Raw genomic sequence first — 23,796 nt, 5'->3', positions numbered from 1 at the left:
GGGGGAAATGGGTGACACACAGAAAGAGACAAAATCGAGAAACAGGAGCTACATGATGGAAAGAAAGATTAAACAAAGTAAACAAACAAGAATCTGGCAGTTATTAAAATACATCGTCTGATTTTTGACCAGACGATGTATTTTAAATATAAAAAGAGTATAAACAGCTTTGGTCAGATAAATATCCTCATGGAAATTAAATCTCAAGACCTGAGCAACAAACAAAATTGATCATACTCTGTCTAATAGACTCACATTTACTCCAATCTCATATATTAATCAAGAGAACACTAATAATACTGGTCCTAATAATTTGGGAAAATTTTACAAGAATCCCTTAAATTTGCTTACACTTGTGATTATGAGGTTTAATCACTGAAAAATATGATTAAAAAAACTCTTTTTTGCATCTGTTTGATATATTTTTACATTTTATGTATATTCTCTCAGCTTGACCACCTATAAACAAATACTAGTGTTATTAATTCTGGAGCAAACAGGCCAAACAAAACCCCTGCTGAAGCCCTTGTGTGCTTTCCTGTTGCCTATTTACTCCATGCAGTGTGCAAGCTGTTCTAGATACAGCTCTGAATCCTAAGGACTCCATAGACAGATCACCCCAGACTGGGAAATATATGTCACTCTGCTCTGGATGGATGTTTATTATTAAACTTCTTTAGAAATGCTGTGCCCTACTCCAGGTTTCCTGTACCCTGTCGATGATGGCGTGAGGGCCATGTGAGACAGGAAATTGAAAGCCACTTGTTGTCGGAGGGCTTTTTGGAGGAACTGAAGTACTGGTGTACTACAGTATGGGCATATGGGTGAGTGGTGAAGTGATCACTTCTCATTCTCACTAAAGATATTGCAAAATAGAGTAAGAGCAGAGAAAATGAAGCAGAAAGAGTGACAGAGCCCTTACAGTCAGGATGCTTTAGTATTCAACCCCAGTATTCAAGGTTAGTGCACTTCAGAAAAAAATTTAAGCAAAATTAGGTAAATATGAAATTATGTGTTAAATATGAAAATCATTGTTTTGTGTTTGTTTGTTTGTTTTTTTCAGTCAAAATTTGGTTGATTTTACCTGAATGCAGGATATACAGTTTGGGGGAATAAACTGGAGAGGAGATATTTAAATCAGAATCCTTAATGGAGTTCTACAGAACTCATATAGCACCTTAGAGGCTGATACACCACCTGTCATGTTCTCAAGATGGCTTCCATCTGCTTAGTGATCATGATACCAGCTATTAAAATTCCCCGTTGATGAATTCCCACCTATTTTTTTCCCAAGCCACATGCAGTAAATGCAACAAGAAGTCCTCTGAGATTAAGAAAGATGGAGAGAAGAATCTAGGGAGAGAGGAAAAGCTCCAGGGGAAATAGATGGAAGGATATTCATCAAAGGAGTGGGGAAAATCTGAGCTCAAATGGGAAAAAATAGCATGAAATAAGAAAAAAATAAATAGTTGGAGGAGATGAGGAAATAAAAATGGAGGGGAGACAATCTAGCAGAGGGAGGTCATAGCTGGTGCTGACTGGGAATGAAGAGCAGTGAGAATAAAAGCAATTTGCATTACCGTTCCACTGAGCTTTCCAGTGCCTTTCATTTGCCCCCATACCTCTCCACTCCACCCCATACACACACACACACACACACACACACACACACACTATTCCTTTCTGCAAACTAACCACACTGTTCCACATCTCTCAATTGGACAACTTTCTTCAAGGTTAGTTAGAAGAAGGAGATATATAGTATTTAGTAATCCTTATTCTGGACCTCACCTTTTCTCTTTTGATGTAGACTTTGTATTCCCACTCTAGTCCAGCCTTGTCTACTTACAATCAAAACAAATCACTTTCCATGACTTCTGCTATTTATTTTTCTGCTTTGTGTATTTGGTTCACATTTTTTGTTCATTTCCTCACCATATCAAAGTTGCTTTATGCCTTAGATTATATAGCTATATGTACTCCTTAAGCTTTAAAATTGTATATATATTATAAACACTAAATAGAGTGTGAGCTGAGGAATCAGCTGAACACAATTTGGTAGTAACCTGGATCAGGTGGTGGACCATCCTGGTGTACCATTCAATAAGGTGGCAGTGTACCATGTTCCACACCTGCATTGGTAAAATGTCTGTTTGGAGCTGTGGCTTTAACGCAGTTGGGGCCTATACTTGTGGTGGCAACCCATAAACTGAAGGTGAACAGAGGGCCATCAAGCTAAAGAGACCTTTTCAAGTGTGGTTGGCTTGTGGGACTCTGCAGGCCAAGTGGAATGCAGCTTTGGCAGCCATGTTGGTCTTAAACTGATTTTTCCAAACTGTTGGGGTGTTTGTGTCTCAGAAGGTGGAGTAGGTTGTAGTTTGAAGGTTAGTGGTTTGATCACTGGCTGCTCCAGTCTGCCAAAGTATTTTTGGGCAAGATACTGAATTCTGAGTTGCTCCCAATGCATTCATCAGAGTCTGAATGTGTTTGTGAAGTTTAGATAGAAAGCATGTAGACACTAAAAAAATATGCTTGTATGAATGTGTGTGAATGAGTGAATAAGCCTGCTGAGCAGGAGAAAGCGCTGCTCTGCTCACACAGTATACAGTGATAATGGGATGCTACTGCATTTCCTCAATCCAATTCCCATATTGGGAGAAGTCTGCAGACTAGGCAAATAATGTGCCAATCACAATCAATTTTCAGTTTTCCTGTAGACTCCTGGTGGAGCATAGGTCAGCAACAACACCACGCCAACGGACTCTGTTCTAGGCTGTTCTCTTCAGCTGGGTCCACGTCATTCCGGCGGCCTTCACTTCGCTCTCGACAGATCTTCTCCACGTCTGTTTGGGTCTCCCCACTTTCCTTTTCCCTTGTGGGTTCCAGTCCAGTGCTTGCCTTGTGAAGTGGTCAATTGGTTTTCGAAGTTTGTGGCCTATCCAGCCCCATTTTCTCTTCTTGATGTCTTGACTGACCGGGTTCTGGCTGGTTCTCTTCCACAGGTCTGTGTTTGAGATCTTCTCAGGCCATCTGATGTTGAGGATGTGTCGCAAGCACTTGTTGATGAAAATCTGTATCTTGCTGGTAGTGGTGTTGGTCACCCGCCACGTCTCGGACCCATACAGAAGGACTGCTTTCACATTGCTGTTGAAGATGCAGATCTTGCTGCGCTGAGATAAGGCTTTGGAGTTCCAGATGGGTTGCAGGGTGTTGAATGCAAGCCTTGCTTTGTTAATCCGGCTCCTAACGTCTTCATCTGCGCCGCATCACTGTTGACTATGCTTCCTAGGTAGACGAAGCGGTTGGTTTCCACCAAGTCTTCTCCCTGTAGCTGCAGTGGATGTTCTTGTCGGTTGTTCAACCGCATCACCTCCGTTTTTCTGACATTGATCTTCACGCCAGTCTTTTCTGCCTCCTCAGCGAGCTGGGTAAGCTTGGACTGTGCATGTTGCTGCTTATGGGACAGAAGGCTGATGTCGTCTGCAAAATCCGGGTCCTCCAGCTGTTTGGTGAGGGTCCACTGGATACCGGTGTTGCTGCCCCCTGTGGTTCTTCTCATGATCCAGTCCATGACAATCAGGAAGATTGTCGGTGACAGCATGCAGCCTTGCCTCACTCCGGTTTTCACTGCGAAGGGGTTGGTCAGTTTTCCATTGTGGATGATCTGGCAGGACGAGTCTTCATAAAGCTGTTGGATGATGTTGATGGGCTTCTGCGGGATTCCGTAGTGCTGCATTAGTTTCCACATGGTCTCCCTGTTGACGCTGTCGAAGGCTTTTTCAAAGTCGATGAAGGTTGTGTACAAGGGAGACTGCCATTCGATAGACTGCTCGATGATGATGCGCAGAGTGGCGATGTGGTCTGTACATGATCTGTTTTGTCTAAATCCTGCCTGCTCTGATCTCAGTCTCTTGTCCAGTGCCTCCTTCAGTCTCTCTAAGATGATTCTGGTCAACACCTTGCTTGGGATGAACAGCAGCATAATTCCTCGCCAGTTGCCGCACTGGGATAGGTTGCCTTTCTTGGAGAGCTTCACCAGGTACCCAAGCTTCCAGTCGGCAGGCACTTGCTCCTGTTCCCATATCTTCACTAGGAGTGGATGTAGCGTCTCCGCTGCTGCTGCCGCGTCTGCCTTGAGAGCTTCTGGAGGGATGCCGTCAGGCCCTGGTGCCTTTCCATTTTCCAAGGACTTGATGGCTTTGGTGATCTTTGCCTTGGTTGGTGGATTGGTGTTGATACAGAGGGGCTCTTCTGCTGGTGGTATGTCGGGAACTGTTTGCGGTGGTGGTCGATTCAGGATCTCTTCAAAATGTTCCACCCATCTTCTTCTTTGCTCTTCGTCACTTGTGCTGGTTTTCCCATTCTTGTCCTTGACTGGCTTACTTGGGTTGAAACTCTTTCCTGACAAGGTCCGAGTGATCTCATACACTCTCTTCATGTTGTTCTGCTTGTGCCAATCATTGGGGTAGATAATTAAACAACCCTGTCACTAAGAAGTTGGGTCAAATGAAGTTCACATTGAGTTCTTTAATGCCCCAGATATTGTGGGCCTGACCTAGTTTAGCTGACACACCTCTGAAACATTACATGGACTGGTACCTCAAGATTGGCTGGAGGGTGTGTTCCAATACTCTTAAGCCTCCCTGGGAAGGTCTGTCCCAGGGTACTGAAGAAGAGCGTCCCTCCATTTGTCAAACCCCATATTCAATAGCAACAATTTGGTTTGCATCCTGGTTGCAAAATACTGGACCAGTTCATTATCCTCCCTAGGACATTTAAATGTCAGTGGGAGTTTGCCCAATCAATATGTTTTGTGGACTTAGTCAAGGTATTCAATCACATCCTTCAGGGTGTCCTTAGAGTTCTTCAGAGTGTCGGATATCAGTCCAGTTGTTGCAAGCTACTGAGTCCAGTCCTTGTGCTACCATAGAGTGAGCTTGTTTTGCATTGGTAGCAATAACTCAGACTTAGAGTCAGCCACTCAGCCAGGACACAGCCAAGAGGTTGAGGTTATCAGGTTTGGTGATTTCAGGATGTTGTCTCTGCCTTTTGCTGATGGTGTGCTTTTGACTTTACCAAGCCATGAACTCCAGCTTACACTAGAGTGGTTTGTAGTTGAGCGTGAAGTGGTTGGGATGAGAAATAGCACCCCCAAGTCTGAAGCTATGAGAGGGTCGTGGCTTCAGACTGGAAAAAGATGGACACTCCAGGTTGGAATAAGTTGCTGCCCCAAGTTCTAATGTGGCGTTCTAATGTTACTGTTTTGTTTAGAAGCGAGGGGAAAGGGAGACAGGTGTAGTGAGTTAATTTGACATCTAACTAGGATGTCTCTTTGGAGCCACTTAAGTCAGGTGTTTTGGTCATGTCCTGCTGGAAGCTCCGAGGGAGTCCTAGGACATGCTAAAGGCAATATACTGGAAAAGTTACCTAGGGAGAAGGATGTCTGGGTGCCTCTGCTTAGACTGAGGCCCCTGTGACCCAGACTTCATACTGGATAATTGGTTGAAGTTGAATGCAAAAACATACCGTCTTTTTTGTCTCCCCTAAATATGAAGAAAATATTTTATCATTCACTAGGATAAATTGAGATAATTGTATCAGGAAGAGCATTCGATGTAAAACCTGTACTCAAAAACAAATATGTAGATCACAAATGGATGCTTGTATATATTTTTGTGTCATCTTGGTAAGATGCTGATAAAAAAGTATGCTACTATATAGTTTGTTTGTTTTTTGTTGTTTTTGTTTTTTGTTGTTTTACTTATTTTTCCAAAAACAAGAAGAAAAAATAATTGTCAGATACACAAAGCAGAGTTTATACAAGGGCTTACAACACAAGACAAAAAAGAATAAGACAGAAAGACCTGAAGAAAAAGCTTTAATGCCGTGCAGCGATGAGGATGAGATGTGAAGGGTTAGTAGACAGGGCGGCTTGAAGGATGAGTGGGGTTGACGAGGTCAGACTGGGTAGCTGGAGCACCTTTATTTTGGAGTTTTCAGTAGTTTTTCTTCTTCGTAAGTTCACAAAACTGGTCTTCCCCAATGTATTTGAAGAAGATGTAGAAGGAGCTATAGTTTTATTTTTTTCTAGTGTACTGGAGAAAAGATATTCAAGGACAATTTATGACAGAAATAATGGTTTGAGCATTTTGGGAACAAACCATCTGCATGGCCTTTCAGAGTATGCTGAAGTTTGTTGCAGATTACCTGCTCACTTAAGATACATATACATACATGGGCATGAAGTAGTTTATGCTATATAGAGCTACTGATTATCACTTAATTTACTGCGTGACTGTGAGTATCTTTTTTGTCACTCTTTCAACATAATGACCTGACCTAAACTGTCTGGAATTGAATCACTCTCCTAAGTGGATGGAGGTGCTTTCCATGTGCTCTTCTGTGTTGTTTGTGATTCATAACTCTCCCATGTACTGTTTTTAGATAAAACACGTGCTTGGATTAAACACAGATTTGTTTTATTTTAGAAGAAATCCTGGTCATTACGACTAATTGAGGATCATCATCCATAGCTAGGAGTAAGATAGCTCAAGATTATAAGCAGTTTAAAGGACTTACTTGAATATGGTCTGGGAAATAATTGTTGCCTTTCCCATTTGCATTTCACTGAGATAACTTAAGACTTATAATGACAGTACCTCTATAGCGAATGAATGCTGATGGCAAGCTTAGTGAGCAGAATAAGCATATAGAAACAATCTTACAGCAGGATATAGAGTGGAGTGCACCCATGATATGATTGACTTTACTGCTTTTTCAGAAGACTACTATATATTTCCAGTGTCTATATATGGAGTTGTAATTTCTATAAAATAAAATTTCTATAGTATTTTAACAGACTTACTTACTAACAACATGTTATAGAGAAGCAATCAAAAGCAGTTTGACCAACTGTCTTATAGATTATAGAATTTCTTTTTTTAGTTGTTCCAAAAAACTCTAATAATATATTTAACCTTCCAAAAAGAAACATTTATTGCACAGTGTAGCTCTCTTCACGACAACACAGACACAGGTCGGTTCTTTGAAACGGGCGTTTATTACTTGGGCTTTCTCTCCTCAGCTTCACCATCACCAGTACGCCGATACGCCATTACGCCAATACGCCGTGAGAACTGGTCACGAGCGAACAGTACAAACCAATTAGCAACTTTACAACAGTACACATATTAAGTCCAAACACAAATAAAACATTTCTCAAATGACAAATACCTCGTTGGCTGCTTGTCCTGAAAAGAGGTCCTTAAGTCCTTGTGTTGCTTTTTCTTTTAGTAAACCTTTAGCTTAAAATCGCTTCATGAGAGACATCTGCTCCCTCGCAGTCCATGAAAAGTCTCGTGTACTCTCGTTAAGGGGTATTCTCATGAGACACTAGCTTTTACACTTTACACATGTACATTTCAAATAAAGACATTTCAACACAAACTATATATATATATATATATTCATGAAATTATGTAACTTATTATAAATCAGTCATCTACATCATGAAATCTACACAGAACATTTTAACAGCATTTACACACAGTGTAAAGCATCCTGCTGAATTGGATATTGGTTATTAGATATAATGGATCATGTCATAGCGTTGTGTGTGAAAATTTAATGATCACTTCGCATTGTCCCCTCTTTGACAGTGTGGGAGCACAGCATATTCTGCACTCATAAATTCAATATCATTCTTCCTGCTTCACTCTGTCTCCTTTTTCATTTCTCTCCATCTTTCTATCTCTCTCCAGCATAGTTTATATACCGATGCTCATTATGACTGTTGTTATGACAGCCTCCCTTGCACTTACATGCACACACCCGCTGCAGTTATTCTGGTGATTTACAACCTCCTTCCTCCACAAGAGAGATGCACTATAACTGTTTTTGAGGGGAGCTTTATGTTCACTGTAAACTAGCCACAGTGGCACCTCCACAGGGCCTGTCCTGCTCAGCAAACCACAGCCTCCTCAAGCAGATTGGTGTGCAATAATAGGCTCTCAGGGATGACAACTGAAACATTCACTCAGTTTAATAACCAAACCGCAGGCCATTTAACACCCTTCTTTTTCCACCAAGGCTGTCCTTTATTTATTTATCTTTTTACACAGTTTCTAAAGAGTATTTCAGATTCAGAAAGTGGACTTTGTCGTGTGGGAATTGTGGCTTTAAATGAAGTTTTTGGGCAGTGGCACAGTTTTGTTTTGTTTTGTTTTTTGTAATGTTGCCTCTGTGCACCATTGGAGTGGATATTTAATCAAAAAGATACAATTTTAACCTTTAAATCAAAAGCATTGAATTAACTGTTTACAAATTATAATCAAATTTACACATAATCCCAACAGTTCAGAGGCTCAAACCTAAATGATCAGACTATGCAGATGAAACATCTGTTCATTGGAGCTCTGAATTTGAGCGTGAAAGAAATCGCGATGCAAGTATCATCAGTGTCCTCTCTGTGTGTCGTCCACAATATTGTCATTGTGCAAATAGATATGGACCTAACTGTGAGTGCAACATAAGACCGAAAAGTTATTATGTAGTGCAAAGTATTCTTTAACAATGGAAAACTTGTAGAGAGTTGTAGGTAAAAATCACTGTTCTTTTCTTATATTCCTTTATTAGTCAAGACTGTAATGCCACAAGAAGAGCATACACATTTACAGCACATTAACAGACCCTTGTGTACAAACTGCAGTTCTACAAGGAACATTTGTAAAATGGTGCAACACATAATTGAAATGTCATTTTCAGTGTCCAGACAAAAACATCTGTGTGTTTGTGAGGAAGTGGTACAAAAGCATTCCTAATGTTTCATGTATCACATGAATGCTTTTGTGTGATGCTGTGTCTAATAAGGGCATCGGAGATAGTATAGGAGGGGAACATTTCAACGAGCATCTCTTCAGCCACACGTGCTGTGGTGCATAGCATGCCAGAAAGAGCAGAGTGTGAGCTGTTACGTAACCTCCAATCCGGGACAGAAATGTTGCAAAGGCAGCACGTGCAGTAAAGGATCTGTTGGCGCAAGACTGAGGCTACCCAGAAATTAGATCACTATAGTTATTTACTGAAAAGACACAATAAAACATTTGTTTTAATTTTAATGTCTCTTTAACGTTGGATTTTAGCATCTCTTGTTTCCAAAAGTCTTCCAACATGTTATTAAGCCTCCTAATGAACTTTTAAATGGAGATGCAGAAGTAAGGTTTCCCATTATTTTTTATCATAAATTAAGTAAATAATGTACATTCTTGATTTATTGCTGGATTATGTGGATGAATCCATGTAAATGGCACAAAGACTATAATGAAATTATATGAAATGGGTGTTTACACAATCCCAAACTGTGTGTGACCCTAAATTTACCAGTGTCACTCTGTTCCTATTCCAAGTCTAATTAAAGTATTGGATGCTAGTACTGCAACTCTACTGTTTATGTCTTGAAAAACCCAGTTCCCAAACTCATGGTTGTCAGCACCCAAGCCAAATAAGGTACAAACAACAACAACATGACAAAACCGATTTAAGTCAAACAGCGGTTTTACTCTGAAAGCTGCTCCCATTTTCCTGACTCCATACAGTCGATATCCAAGCCTCTAGTTCCCAAGGTGCTGTTGGATGTCAGATCTGTAGCCAACAGGCATACTCAAAAATGCATGTTCAGCCTCTTTGCCAGGAAGTGGATGTGCCAGTCATGACAAAAAGTTCCCTGAGACAGCAAGTTTGTTTAACTTAGTTTTTCATGGATGATTGGTAGGCTTCTTACTGCAGTAAGCTACATGAGCATCTGACTGCTGGCTTGACTATTTTTAACATGCCCCAGATTTACCAACAGGGAATTTTCTTGCAATTTATCACACTTCTTGTATTTTTTAAAAATAAATTATTAAGCTGCTCTATGAGTTTCAGGTGATGTGTGCACTGTAGATCAGATTTCCTTGTACATTTATTCATATAATCATTGTCGGTTACTGGCAGCATAGTTTCTACCACAAAAGTACTGTACTACTGCTCTATACTGTAAAGTACAATATAGAATGATACTGTATTATTACAATGGTGTTTTTCACATCTACCTCTATGACTTATGGGTTTATTTTGAAAAAAAAAACCAAACAAACAGTTTTTTACAGACAAATCCTCATGTTCAGTTTTCTAGTGTACAGAGTTTGATCATTTATTCACCTGCCAGGCCACAAGGTCAGCTTTAATACAACATAAGTGGAAGGAAGCTGCAATGTTAGCTATATAAAAATATAAGATTAAATAATACAAATAAATAGTTCAATAGACTGCACTGTGAACAATGCTGTGCAGTGTTGTATACAAACGTCATGATAAATGATTGCATTCATAAATAAACAAATTGAGCAAACTGTGCTTCCAAAACTGCAGCTCATATCACCACTTCTCTTTTTTCAGTAACATCCTACAAGTTGCATGTTCTGTGTGATGTAATGTTGGTGTCAGTATTTACTGTAATATTGTATTATCGTCATGACATTTTACAGACAGAGCAAGGTGATAGCAAGCCTAAAATAGCTGTGACAAAAATCACAGCCAGTGCTTGCTGTTGTTCTTTGAATTTAAATGCTAAGATTACAGTCAACATGCTGGCTCACATAGTAGGTTTGAGGGATTTATTTGATCATCTTTTTTTTTTTAAGGTTTGCTAATGTAGTTGTTTTTGCAGTGGTACATTTCCTGGCACATTACCCCACTAATTGCAAAAGTGAAATAAACAGTCAGCAGTAATTTGCATTGCACTCCATGCACCCTCAACCTTGAATGCTTGTAACAGGAACTCTCTTATCAAAACATTGCTTCACAGCAGAACTACTGTCCAAATCCAAAAGCCGGTGACAGAAAAAAAAAAATACATGAATACCATTCAGCTTAATTCAGGTCACACATAGAACTACAATGATCAAAATTTGTAGAATTTATTAAGGGTTTTAACAAATTTCAAAATAGAGAAGAGCTCAGCTTTCCTTGGATAAGCTGAGCCCTTAGTTGTGTGGTAGGCAGGTAAGCTCTCTGTCTTATTACTAACAGATACTGTTGTTTCTAGATTTCCACGTCTTAGGAGAACATTAAGCAAAAGCCAGAATCCTTTCCTGTTAGTGATTTCTGCGATTCGAATACATTCTGTGAGAGAGTGCACTTTCTATACATTTCTTCATTTGACTTGGCTGAGATATCTAGCGTTCCACTTTTGGGCTGAGCAAACAGTAGATGGGTGAATATGTTATGCAAGCACAACACAGCAAACCCATAACCCAAACAGTTCTTAATCCCAGAAAGACAGCCACTGTCAAAGCAAATAGAGCATGTAGGAAATACTTGGTAAAACTTATTTTTTGAGGTTGCTTGGAGGTTATTTTGATTTTTCTCAAATATGCGGTCTCTCTTGCTTTGTTTTTCTCTCTCTCTTCTATGTATGAGTCACATGAGTCAAAAACACACAAGCACTCGCATTAAACTAGCTGGACATGCCACCGACATGTGCTATACTCCAGAGCCATACTGACAAAAAAAACCACACACTTACACACCAAACCCGAGCCATCTTTCTCCCTCGCTCTCTTCCTCTCTCTGACACATACACACTCTTTCACACTATCTGTCTTAACCTCATGTTTCTATGAACAGAAGGAATTCCCAGTTGCTTTGTACTGAGCGTTTTTTGGCCTGTAGTGCTACTATTCCATTTGCTTTAAAGTGAACTTCATCCAATATTGAAGCCTGTCTAGTCTGGTCTAATCTAGGAGTTTGCATAAGAAAAGTCTTACAGACCAGCTGTGGAAAATGCTTGTTTTTTGGGGGAAGTAACCACCTCTTCTGTTGTTTTTCTCCGTGTCTCTGTTTTATTCATCTTTCCTCCATGCTTCCCCAACTCCTTTCCTACCATTTTATCTTTACACTCTATTTTCTTGGTCTTTTCTTTTCTCTGTCCTCCTTTGCCCCTCTTTGTGCACTTGCAGGACTACACATTGACAATGTACTTCCAGCAGGCATGGCGAGACAAGCGGCTGTCCTACTCTGACATCCCCCTCAACCTGACCTTAGATAACCGGGTCGCTGACCAGCTCTGGGTGCCTGACACCTATTTCCTCAACGACAAGAAATCGTTTGTCCATGGTGTCACAGTAAAAAACAGAATGATCCGACTGCACCCAGATGGTACCGTATTATATGGTCTAAGGTGAGATTTTAATCTCTTAAAATAACATTTTTGTCAACACAACAACAACAAGAACTAAAAATGTTATATGCACAAACGCTGCATGACCTTGGTAACAAATAATGACAAACATGTTGCACAAGAATTGTGTTCTCTTTTACTTCATGTTGTCAAACAATTCACACTTAATCCTTGTCAGCATACTTTCTATTTTAAACATCTTAAAAACATCCTGGAAAGAAAATCTTGCAGGTGAGGTAACAGTGAGTCAACCATTGCTGCACTGGACCAAGTCAGTAATTAGCTCATTAGAGCCAGATGAAGAAAACTACTGATGGGAGGTGCAACATTCCCCCTAAGCAAAAATGATAATGTTGAGGAAGTGACCTACTTGTGTCCTCATTTAAAAGACGTCTGCACATCACCAAGCCAAGCCTCACTAAAGGCTTGTGTAACACTAAATTCAAGTCTTTTGCACGCTCTCTGCATAATTTACCTCACCACCAAGTATAAAAAGCAGATGTACTTAGAATAGCTGTAGGTGTAAAGCCTTGAAAGTTCATCTGAAATTAAATTACTTTTTTTGTTTCTTTCGAGATCCACCAGGGACGTTCAGTACTAACATTGCTCATTTGAAGGCTGATTAGATAGTCAGCTGCAGCACACTGAACTCTGTAAATGTCATTTCAGTTAGTTTAGATCTTGTTCTTCAGTACCACTGCTAATAAAACCGTTTCTGTTGTTGCCTTGCCAGCTACACCTTTCTGAGCACATTGGTGTTTTTTTCCTATTACCCCAATGTTACTACATGTCAATCAACTAGATTTGCACAAATGATGTTAGATTAGTTTTTATTCCTAACAATAGTTAAATATTTTCATGATCAAAGTAATTTTGATGGGGTTGACTAACACTGTGAGATGATTAAATATTTAAGCTATGAAATTTATTTAACCTACTGAAAATCAAAGAGCATTAGGTGACAAATTGTGAAGTATGATTGGTAGTTTTTCCTGACAACGATGCTGTACACATTCAGCAAGATACTTCTCTATCTGAAAAAAACAACATTTGCAACTTTTTGAAAACAAACTTTTAGGAGGGCAACTATTTTAAATAACTCAATGGTTTTTCTCCATGCAGGTATTTGATATGATAATATGACATAACCTAGCTCTTTCCCAGAGACCCGAAGCAGAAATCCTAGTTGCACTATATAAATTGATTGACCATTCCACTGAGTTTCAGCCTCTCGAAGTTAACATGATGACCATGCGTTTCTTACTCCTCACTGATGTCTCATCATTTCATTTTGTAAATAGGCCTCTTATGCCCAAAGTCTATAAAATGTTATTGAAAATCATAACACTTTAATGGCTACCATGACGATGAACCGGATCTGCTCTGGGACAGTGAAATTTAATAGAGATTGAGAGAGCACAAGACAAAGGATGAGAGATGTGTTAAGAAGAGGATTAAAATTGAATCTTGCTATTATATTTTTCTATGACCCTCTTCATTGCTGTTGTTGGATAAAGTAGATAGAGAAGGAAGAGTAAGACATTTTTTTCTGAAAATGGAAGAAGAAAGCACTATGTGAAAAATTCTAAATAATACATTGTCTTGTGCTAAAATCAGAATAATCAACAGTCAATTTTCATGGAAGGGAAAATGAAAGAAAACAGGATAAAAAAAAAGGAAAAAAGCTTTAGAGATGTATTGTTATATTTGTGAATTTGTCTATAAATATAAATAAATACTTAATAAGATTTTTACAAATGTTATGCCACATTGCATTATAGAGGACCTCCACTTTAACAATCCAATCATGTGTCCAATCATGAAACAAGATTCATAAATGTGTGATTGTCCACACACCACACATACACACAGAGTATGCCCTCATGCAGATATTGTGTGATAATAATGTCTCACTGAAAATTGGCATATGGTCCTTTCATAGGGAGGTAGCTCAAAAAGGTGATGTAGAGATGTTTGGAATGTTCCCTGACCCTGAAGGTGCACAAAGGGTGGAGAGAATTCTCTTTTTCAGGTCTTTTGAAGCATAGTTCAAGAACTAAATAGCAAATTGATCAAAGAGCCAAGAATAAACTCAATTTCATTTTAAAATGCTTTGAGTTTCTGCTGGTAGGTTTTTTTTTAAATTTTTAATTATTTATTCATTTATTTTTGTGTGCTTGAGTGGTCAGCAGGGATTGCAGCCCGGTGTCTCCAAGCATGTTTAACTGCAGGTTGTTAGAGCTGCACCATCAGATAATCCACTTCTCCTCCTTGTTTTAGCAGATGAATTGATAATTATGAGCACTGTATCATCAGCAAATTCCAAAGGTCTAATAGTAGGGTTCACTTAGCTACACTTCTTAGGTTATTGTTGTTTTGTTTGCCCATCACATACTATCAATTGCTTGATTAATTATGCAGAGCAAGCTATATTTGCAAAATATATCACTTGTCTTATATATCACTAGTCCTATATCACTAATCTTTTAAAAGTGTAGTGTAAGAATAATAAAAAATATTTTCATTGACAAACCTTCCCTTTATAATTGGGAGGAAATGTTTTCTTTTGTTTGTTTTTTAATTCATTTATATTTATCAGTTTTGGACTGATAAATTTCTCATTTATACTGTCTTGTCTCGCACACAGTTCAATAAAAATTTTCATATAATGGACACCTACTGAATTTAAACTGTGATGGATCGAGCCACAGCCAAAAAGTCTCTGTTGCTTCAAAGCCAAAGTGCTTCATGTCTAGAATGTCTAAAGTGAACAAAACCCGACAGAAGAAAGCTCGAGGCAGTAGCAGATTGTGAAGGTCAGATTATACTGAAATAGAACTCAAATAGTACAAATCATTCTTGTGTCAGGTCATCCAAGTTAAAAACTGAACAGCTATCAACACACTGATGCAATATGCAAATGGAAAAACAAATCCATAATCACATGGAATATGGGTTTGAACGTTTCTCATCCACTGAAGAACTTGACACAGAGTGCAAATATTACTTTGGATGGAGTAGGATTAGACTGAAATTGGGGGAAGAAATCCATCACCTTTGACACTCAATATCATGTAAGTAGGATGACCAGATTTTTGCAAATCCTAAATTGGGTCATGGAATCTTGTGCAGGTCAGTGAGTGCTCATAAATCCACACAGCACATGCAGATACAGCATATTAATGCCCACTGAAGACCTACTAAAGCTGTGCAGTTATTTAATTTATTATGTTAATAAATTCAATTAGACTACAAAAAATGTGTAGACATAAGCATGCATTAAAATGAAATTCATGCAAATGGAAATTCTTGTAGTCTGACTTCAATTAAAAATATATGAATGAAAACATGTAACAATAATGCATAATAAAATCAGTACAAAAACATAGTGACATGATGGACTATCAGCTTCTCTAGAATGTGCCCCGTATCTCTACAGCTCTATTTGGATAAATGGTTTAGAAAAATGGATAGGTGGATGCAATTCCAAAGATTAGATTTAGGTTAGACTGGAAGCAGTCAGAACTAAGTCCATCATATATCTAACAAAACCCGTGACAGATTAATAAATTTTGGCTATTTTGTTATTATAGGCGCATAAAGATAAAACAGCAATTTCAGGCTTTATAAAGGCTTTTAAAAGATTTATTTCTAGCTGAAAACAAGCCAGGTGCAGGGACTTCTGCAGTTTTGGCATATGAAGTTACAGGATGGCCAAAATAAATATCCCTACAACCATGTTCAGTGACCTGTGGTGTTTCGGGAAGATGTACTGTCACAAAGAAAAATGTTTTGAAAATATAATTAAATGTAGCATCTGCAGATGTTTTAGAACTAAACCCACAATTGTTGCAGCTTTCAAGAAAAGCAAAAAGCTAAAATTGACTCTAGGGCAAATATTACCTGTGCAAAAGCAAATATAAAATAATAAGACTGTAAGCATTTTTGGGCTGAGAAACCAAAACAAGAGTTGGTGTTTTGTCTTTGTTATATATAGGGATTATTTGTTGGTAGATAGGGTGTTTATCACTGAAAAATACCCACCTTTAAATCCAGCTTTAGGAGAGCTCTTAGCATACACAACTAATGCCTGATTGAGAATTAACAAAAAAAATGTCTTTGAATATTAAGATTAAATGTTAATGATTTACCTAGAGCATCCTACTTACTATATTTTCATGGACATCAGTGGGTGGGAAGCAGCTGGCTATGGGGGATGATGACTCTCTAAATGCTGTCATTATCTTAAATATCAAATAATGCAGCTCTGGTGCACAGCACATTCTGTTTCACTGTTTCAATGAGCTCTGAGCTGTGCGAGCAATGAGAGTGGAGTATTTTGTTTATAATCACAGAAAATGGCTAGACTACAATTATGCAGGGGTACTCCTTTCCAAGTACAGTGCAAGGAACATTTACGATATTTTTCACTGAAAACCCCAAATAAAAGGGACCTACTTCTCTCAGAGTGTTACTGTTTTTTTTTATGTATTTATAATTTAACTGTACTAAATTATAATGTTTTTGTACAATTAATTATTTGTTATGTTTTTGAATGTAAAAGTTAAAATGTTTCTATTGCAACTACAAAAGTAAATCATTGCAACACATTAATCACTCGTATTTATCACCCTGAATACCTTTATTGTGATTGTGACCAACAGCCCGCACATTTCTTTGGCCTGAAATCCAGTCTCTTCCCTTAAAGCTACTTGGCCCTGATTTGACCTCACAAGTTAGATCAATCCAGCAAGACAATCTCTGAGCACAGCTTGAAAAATATGGAGGGTCACTGCAGGTGATGCAACATATGGGACTTAGTGTGGTTGGCAGCTTTTTCAGGGAATGTTTTTTTTTTTAGCAACCAAGGAGCGTAAGCAGACTGAAAAATGTGGCTTTGCATCATTTAATGGATGGTACAACTGGGGGAAATGTGAGGGTAAATGGAGAGCAAGACAGCAGTAAACATAGGCAATCTGATGCTCACTTCTACAGTGTAACAGCTACGTAACATGCTCACACATTACCTCATACAAACATGCATAACCTTTATCTTTTCTAAAAGCCCTGCCAGAGGCTTGTGCTCTGAGTTCTACACCGGTGACTCCGACTTGACACAGAGATCAGAAAGTTGCCGAAAAGTAACCGGCAATTTACTCCTTGGTTAAACACATGGAAGCCACATAGCCCCATCACCAGCAGTAAATCCATCAGTGTGAAATAAATGCTGACAAAGACAGGGGACAAGAGAGAAAGAAAAGGAGAATCTATCTAAACCTCTTAGGCTCAAACAACCTTACCGTCACACTCTGTGGGGTGGTAATCCCTGAGGTGTGTAATATGAAACAGCATGTTAATGTTAGAACTCTTCCCTTTGAACTTCTTTACTGGCATTAGAAGGAAATGTTATGATAGACTGCTCACTGTCTCTCTTCACATCCTCTGTCCTAAAATATTCTTTCTATGGCTTTCTTTTTATTATTTTACCTCCATTTTTTGAATAACTAAGTAAATTACAACATTTCTTTTTCTTAGCAAAAATATTTAAAAAGTAATACTTAACTTTATCATAAGAGCTGTCTGATCTTATTTTACTATACCTGTAAAGTAATAGTAATGTGTAATATTAATATTGAAATTATAAGTAACATTAGGTAATCTCCTAGTAATCGCCTAAAAAATTGTTTTGTTTTGTGTATTTGCTTTAAATGGGAAAAAATCGGAAAAGCCTGAGACTGTAATTGTCATTATGTGGCTGTGAAAATTAGGTGAACGAATGACTCCAAGATTTCAACATTTAAGTGTCACACTTTCTATTGGCAGAAACGGTTTTTTTCTTTGTGTATATTCTGGCTAACAATGATAGGAAATATAATATTATATAATCTGAGCAACAAGGAACATGCATACTGTACGTTAAATGGGGGAGGTCCAAGAATGGACCCTTGAGGAACTCCACATTTAAGTGTTGTTTGTTCAGATTCAGTACTGTTCAATTCAATTTAATTTTACGTAGAGCTGTGCGATATGACCAAAATCTCATATCCCGATATAAGACATTTATCGTGCTGACAACGATATATATATCACAAATATTTTACATTTTCTGTAAATTCTGTGAATCTCGGCAACTTTACTTGCGTGAAGTGTTTTCAGCTGGGCGTAGTGTACCTGGAGTCGAGTGTTACATAAGTTGAAACGGCTGCAATTTTCTTTGAGTATTTTTTTACACGGCGTGCTGCGGGGAAAAGCCTGTTCTAAGGTTTATTTTTTAGCACCTGACGGCCCTTTTTAGCTTCTCGTCTGTGGTTTATTTTGAAAAATCTCAACAGGATCTTCAGCTTTATTTTGAAAGGTTTATGTGGAAAACAAGCGGACGGCAGAGCCACGCGATGGTTTTACCGTCGTTGTTGCTAACGACAACGCATAAAAACAGTCGCTTGTCCATCCGTAGGGTGGTTAAGTATAAGTGAAAGAGAGAACTTTAAGAAATTCTACAGTGACCATCAAAACGATGAAAAACAGTTTATTTTGCAACACAAATGATAGTGTAATATGAAACGATAGACGTTTTCATATCGCCATCCAATATATATCGTTATATTGAACAGCCCTAATTTTACGTATACGTTACCATAAACACAAAAGCAGTTACCTCAAGATTCTTTATATTGTAAGGTAAAAACCCTGCAATATCAGAAAGACAAGCAATCACACAATCCCTACGAACAAGCACTTGGGAACACTGGGAAGGAAAAACTTCCTTTTGATAGGAAAAAAAAACTGGAAGAACCCGGCTCAGAAAGGGCAGCCATTCACCACAATCTGTTGGTGGTGAGGGGGGAGAAAGAGAGAGGACAAAAGACACAATGTGGAAGAGAGCCAGAGTTTAATAATAACTAATGATTAAATACAAAGTGATTTGTAAACACAGAGAGTGAAGAAGAAGTGCTCAGTGCAGCATGGAAAGCCTCAGCTGACTAGTCCTACTGCTGCATAATGGAAGGATGGTTCAGGCTCATCTGATCCGGCTCTAACTATAAGTTTTAAGCCAGATCTTTAAAACAGTCTCCTGAATCTGAACTTGGAGCTGCTTCTACTGAATAGGGGCATGAAAGCTGAATGTTCTGCCTCACATTTTACATTTAAATACCCTAGGAGTCACAACTAGGCCTGCAGTCTAAGAAAAAATATCTATTGGGATGATAGGGTACTCTGATATGAGTACCATGTCACAATATAGGTGATATATGGTCTTTATAGTCCCTGACAGTACTGCAGCATTCTGGAGTAACTTAAGCATTGCAGGGAGCTTTTAGAACAACATGATAATAATAAATGAATTATAATAGATATCCTAGAAGCAGTAAATGGATGAACTAGTTTTTCAGCATCACTTTGAGACAGGATGTTTTTGTAATTTGAGAGATACTGCACGAAAGGAGAACAACAAGTGTCTGGTTAGACACTTACACTGGTAGGCATCACCTTGTTTTCTACCACAGTTTTTTACCATTACCACTGTTTTTTTGTACAAATACCTCAGTTTTACCTGATTTTAGAAGCAGGAAAGTTTCTAAATTCATCTTCTTTATGAAAGCTGCTTGTCACTGGCATTGTATACAATGCCCATTCGCACTTCTTTTTTTGCCTTTTATAGTTGAAACTATGAAATGGAAGCGCAGAGGAGATTTTTGAAAAGTAATCATAGCACTGTTGTGTTCGTTTAACCAGGCTTGGGTTAAAAACATAAAATCAAGATAATTTTTTGTAATAATATTACTTTATAAATTAAATGCATTAGCTGTGCACTCTGAGTACACTTGGTTAATGCTTTTGATCTTGCCACACTGTTTAGACAAGTGGCATGGAGTCTGTCTCATCTATGATAAGCATCTGATTGGTGATGTGTGTGACCACTGCTGCGTAATATATCTTCAATTTGGCTCAGCTTCAGTGTGGAACGTTGACCAGTGAGTGAGTTCAGGCCAAGCCACCTGTCACAGCCAGGTGGCTTGGCTGCAGGTTGTTACAGGGACATCCTCTGGAAGCTTTGGATAATAGGGTGGATGGAGTTAGTTAAGGAGGAAGGAGCATATTCTGTCTGACTATGTATGGTGTCCTGCCTATGTATTCTGTCCTTGTTGCGCCTTGAGGCGACCGTTGTTGTGATTTGGTGCTATATAAATAAAATTGAATTGAATTATTCACAGAGTTTAATTAGTATTAGATGTTCCAAGAGCACGACATAGATTGGCAGCAAGTATCTTGGAGTGATCTTTACAGTTCCAGAATAAACTGAAGTTGTCAATAAACTTTATCCAATAGGTGAGACATGCTGACGTTAACAAGGTGTTTGAACTAAGTAGGCTCCTAAAAGATCCTATTCCCCTCTCCATAGTAGGAAGTGGGCCAGAGAAGAGTAACTGATGTGATGGATGCTCAGTTTAAGTGAAAGCAGGGATAAGTTCTTTATTATTAAAAATAATCTTTCAGGTCTTCCTTTTTAAAACATCCCATAATCCAGCAAGTGGAGCACAAAAGGAGAATATTGTCTCTAATTCCGATGTTAGCTTCTTTGTTTCTTCTTTGTTGTCAGTTGTTGGATTTTTTAATATATTTGCCATAGATACAGACTATGGGATGCCTCCTAGGTGTTAGTAAAATCTTGTAACGCTGGTGCATAATTGTTTCCAAATCTTTGCTTACAAATAATATCACGTAATGTTGATTATATCCTTAATTCGAATGTCCATTAATCTTTCTGTGTTTGTGTAGTAGGTGTTTGTAATTTATGAATATAAATGTATTGGCATTATAGTGGCTGTTTGAATAATGGCATAGTAAAAGAGAGACAGAACAAAGAAAGCGAAAGAGGCACAGAGGCACACAAGCATGGTTATCTCTGCTGTGTAACAGAGGATTGGACTCAAGATGAGCCTCTCCTCTGGCACAAATTTATCTATGTTGTCAGGTGTGCCTAGACGATTACCCACCATGCTGTGCTTCTCTGTGGCAACTCCCTCAGTGGGAGTGAAGTTCTCACACAAGACCAGAGTCAAGGAAAGAATGGCAGCCTATTACTCACAGCCTCATCCTTATGTTCCTTTCACAAAGTCTGATGGACAACATAACCTTATCTATTGACTCATGGTTGCCTTCTGTTATTATCCCTTATTATCCCTTGCTGCCTATTTGTTTTGATATTGACTGAAAGGCTGAATGCCTTTATGGTGATAGATATCCACAAAATATGATAGGATAGAAGCAGTAAAACAGTAAGCTCTGGTTCTTTGACCAGGGTTGTTTACACATATAAGCACATTTACCACAGCAGCACATTTCTTTGGTTAATTTCTCATAATCCATGACAAGAAATTAAGATAGAAACTGCTTTAGGTTGCTCCGTTATTCACAAAGGGTTAACACAGTGGTTGTTTTAACATGCTCGATTTAGCTAACTCTACTTTTTCCTTTTCTTTTCCTTTTTTTTTACACTAAATGCCTCTCCTGATGCAACCCCAAATAAATTTGTGTCTCCTTCTGGTCTCAAAGCTTTCATGTGTTAGGTGAATGCGACACTGTGGAGCAACTACATCAAACTAAAGCATTAAATATTATTAATAGCAATAAAAAAACAGCAAGTCAGAAATCAGAATAGTATGTGTAGTAGAACTATAAAGATTATGCTCCTGATTGTGGTTCACATCAAAAGAATCAGAGTTATGTGGTCAAAGATGGTCTTGACATATTGCTGAGATCAATTCCTCAAGTGTCTTTTTACCAAAACATGAAACATAGGAATACCATCTAATAAAAAATGTTAAACAAAACAAACAAAGAAAAACAGAAAAAAAACCACCAAGATTCTATTTAGATTGCCTCTCATCCCTCACTTGAAATCATGACATATTTTCACATTTGAATTATTATGCTAAAGGGAAAGGATAAGTTAAGCCTTGGGGGGCAGTAATCTAACATTTCTCTTTTCCCTCCAAGCTGTTTTATCTATCTTTACCATTTCCCATGAAGATAATAATCTATCATTTTATTGATGTTCGCATGCTCCATGGAGTCATGAAGTGTTCATTTGTGGCACATCAGGTGCTACATTTGAAAGCCAAGTCCCATTTAAGCTTGGAAACAGGAAATTATGTGAAAATGTCATTTAAAGTACTTTTTTAATGGAATGTATTAACTGAACAACTTGGATATTTGAGGTTTTTATATAGCTGTATGTTAGGAGTTTTAACTCATCAGTACCATGCTGTAATAATGCTATAATAAAGCTATTTCTTTGTTTATTATTCAAAGGAACTTAGATTCTTCTTTTAATTTTTAAAAGAATAGCTTTGTACAATTTATGTCATTTTTGTTTGTCTGTGCAGCATCTCACAATAAACAGTAATGTTCATGACAAAAGTGATGTCTGACAAGATGGGTGCACACTTAAATACAACTCTGACACTAACATAACATCATACTTATTTAAGTTATATGACATTTTTTGTAACTGCTATAAGTAAGCAAATGAAATTATAATATTGATCTTTCAGTCTGAAATTTTTCATTTATTGTGCTGATTCCAGATACACTAACATCATCATTTTATTCACACAATAATACTGACCTACAAAGTCAGTTTTCAATAAGATTAATTTTATCCCATACATTTTATGGCATTATTACATTCAATTGACTTTTACAGTATATCTCTCTCTTCTGTTGCTGTCACCACTGTCCCACAGAGTATGAACCCCACAGTGATTCATATCCCAGGTGAAACCTAACAGAGAACCCACAGGATTATCCAAACAAAGCTAGAATTGGGACATAAGGATTAGCTATTGACCTATAATGCCCAGTGGAGTTCCCACCACTACCACCGTTCCAGTCTTTAAAAAATATATATAAAATTATTTGGGGTTATTTATTTATGTATTATTTTATTTTTGCAAGATTTGGATTTAGTTCAGTTACTCAGGGCCATGCAGCTAGCAAATGGTCATCAACATTTTTTAGAAAAGAAATTAAAAGTAAATAAAATGAGGCAATTAAAAGAAAAAAAAAACAAAACAAAAAGTTGATTCTCACAACTAACAGCATCTATATTATATATCTTTGTCTAGCCCCTGCTGTAGATACCCTGTTGAAAAATAGAGTTTGCTCTTGCATTTTGCTGTGATGTCTTTTCAGGATAACTACCACTGCTGCTTGTATGATGGACCTGAGAAGGTATCCACTGGATGAGCAAAACTGCACACTTGAGATAGAAAGTTGTAAGTAATTGATTCATTAATTACCATAATGTGTTTTTTTATTGATTAATGTGTTTTCTTATCAGAGCTGAATTAATATGTCGACTCAGTTTAACAGTTTAAAATTCCAAATTTATGTCTAGCAATTTAAATTTGTCCCTTTTAGCCCGTGTTCTTCCTTTGTACTTTAATAGTAAAGTAAAGTTAAAGTAAAATGAGTGACTGTGCCACTCATTCACAAAGAAATTTAATTTACCTCCAAACAAAAATGGTTGAAATTTAGCTTTAGTAAGAACATTACACACTGAAAGGCGTAAATCT

General features: G+C 37.9%; 1 protein-coding gene across 1 annotated transcript in view; it reads left to right on the top strand.

Moving 5' to 3' along the window:
- The window catches only part of LOC134636853 (gamma-aminobutyric acid receptor subunit beta-2), a 59,621-nt gene that overhangs the window by 18,365 nt on the left and 17,460 nt on the right, over positions 1–23,796 (top strand). The window contains exons 4-5 of the mRNA XM_063487082.1: positions 11,997–12,217; positions 23,414–23,496. Coding sequence (XP_063343152.1) covers positions 11,997–12,217; positions 23,414–23,496 — 304 coding nt within the window. The remainder of the gene's footprint in view (positions 1–11,996; positions 12,218–23,413; positions 23,497–23,796) is intronic.

This window comes from Pelmatolapia mariae, linkage group LG10_11 (assembly GCF_036321145.2).
Source record: "Pelmatolapia mariae isolate MD_Pm_ZW linkage group LG10_11, Pm_UMD_F_2, whole genome shotgun sequence".
Classification (NCBI taxonomy): Eukaryota; Metazoa; Chordata; class Actinopteri; order Cichliformes; family Cichlidae; genus Pelmatolapia; species Pelmatolapia mariae.
Note: the sequence above shows the minus strand (reverse complement) of the source record. Positions and strands in the feature narration are given on the sequence as shown.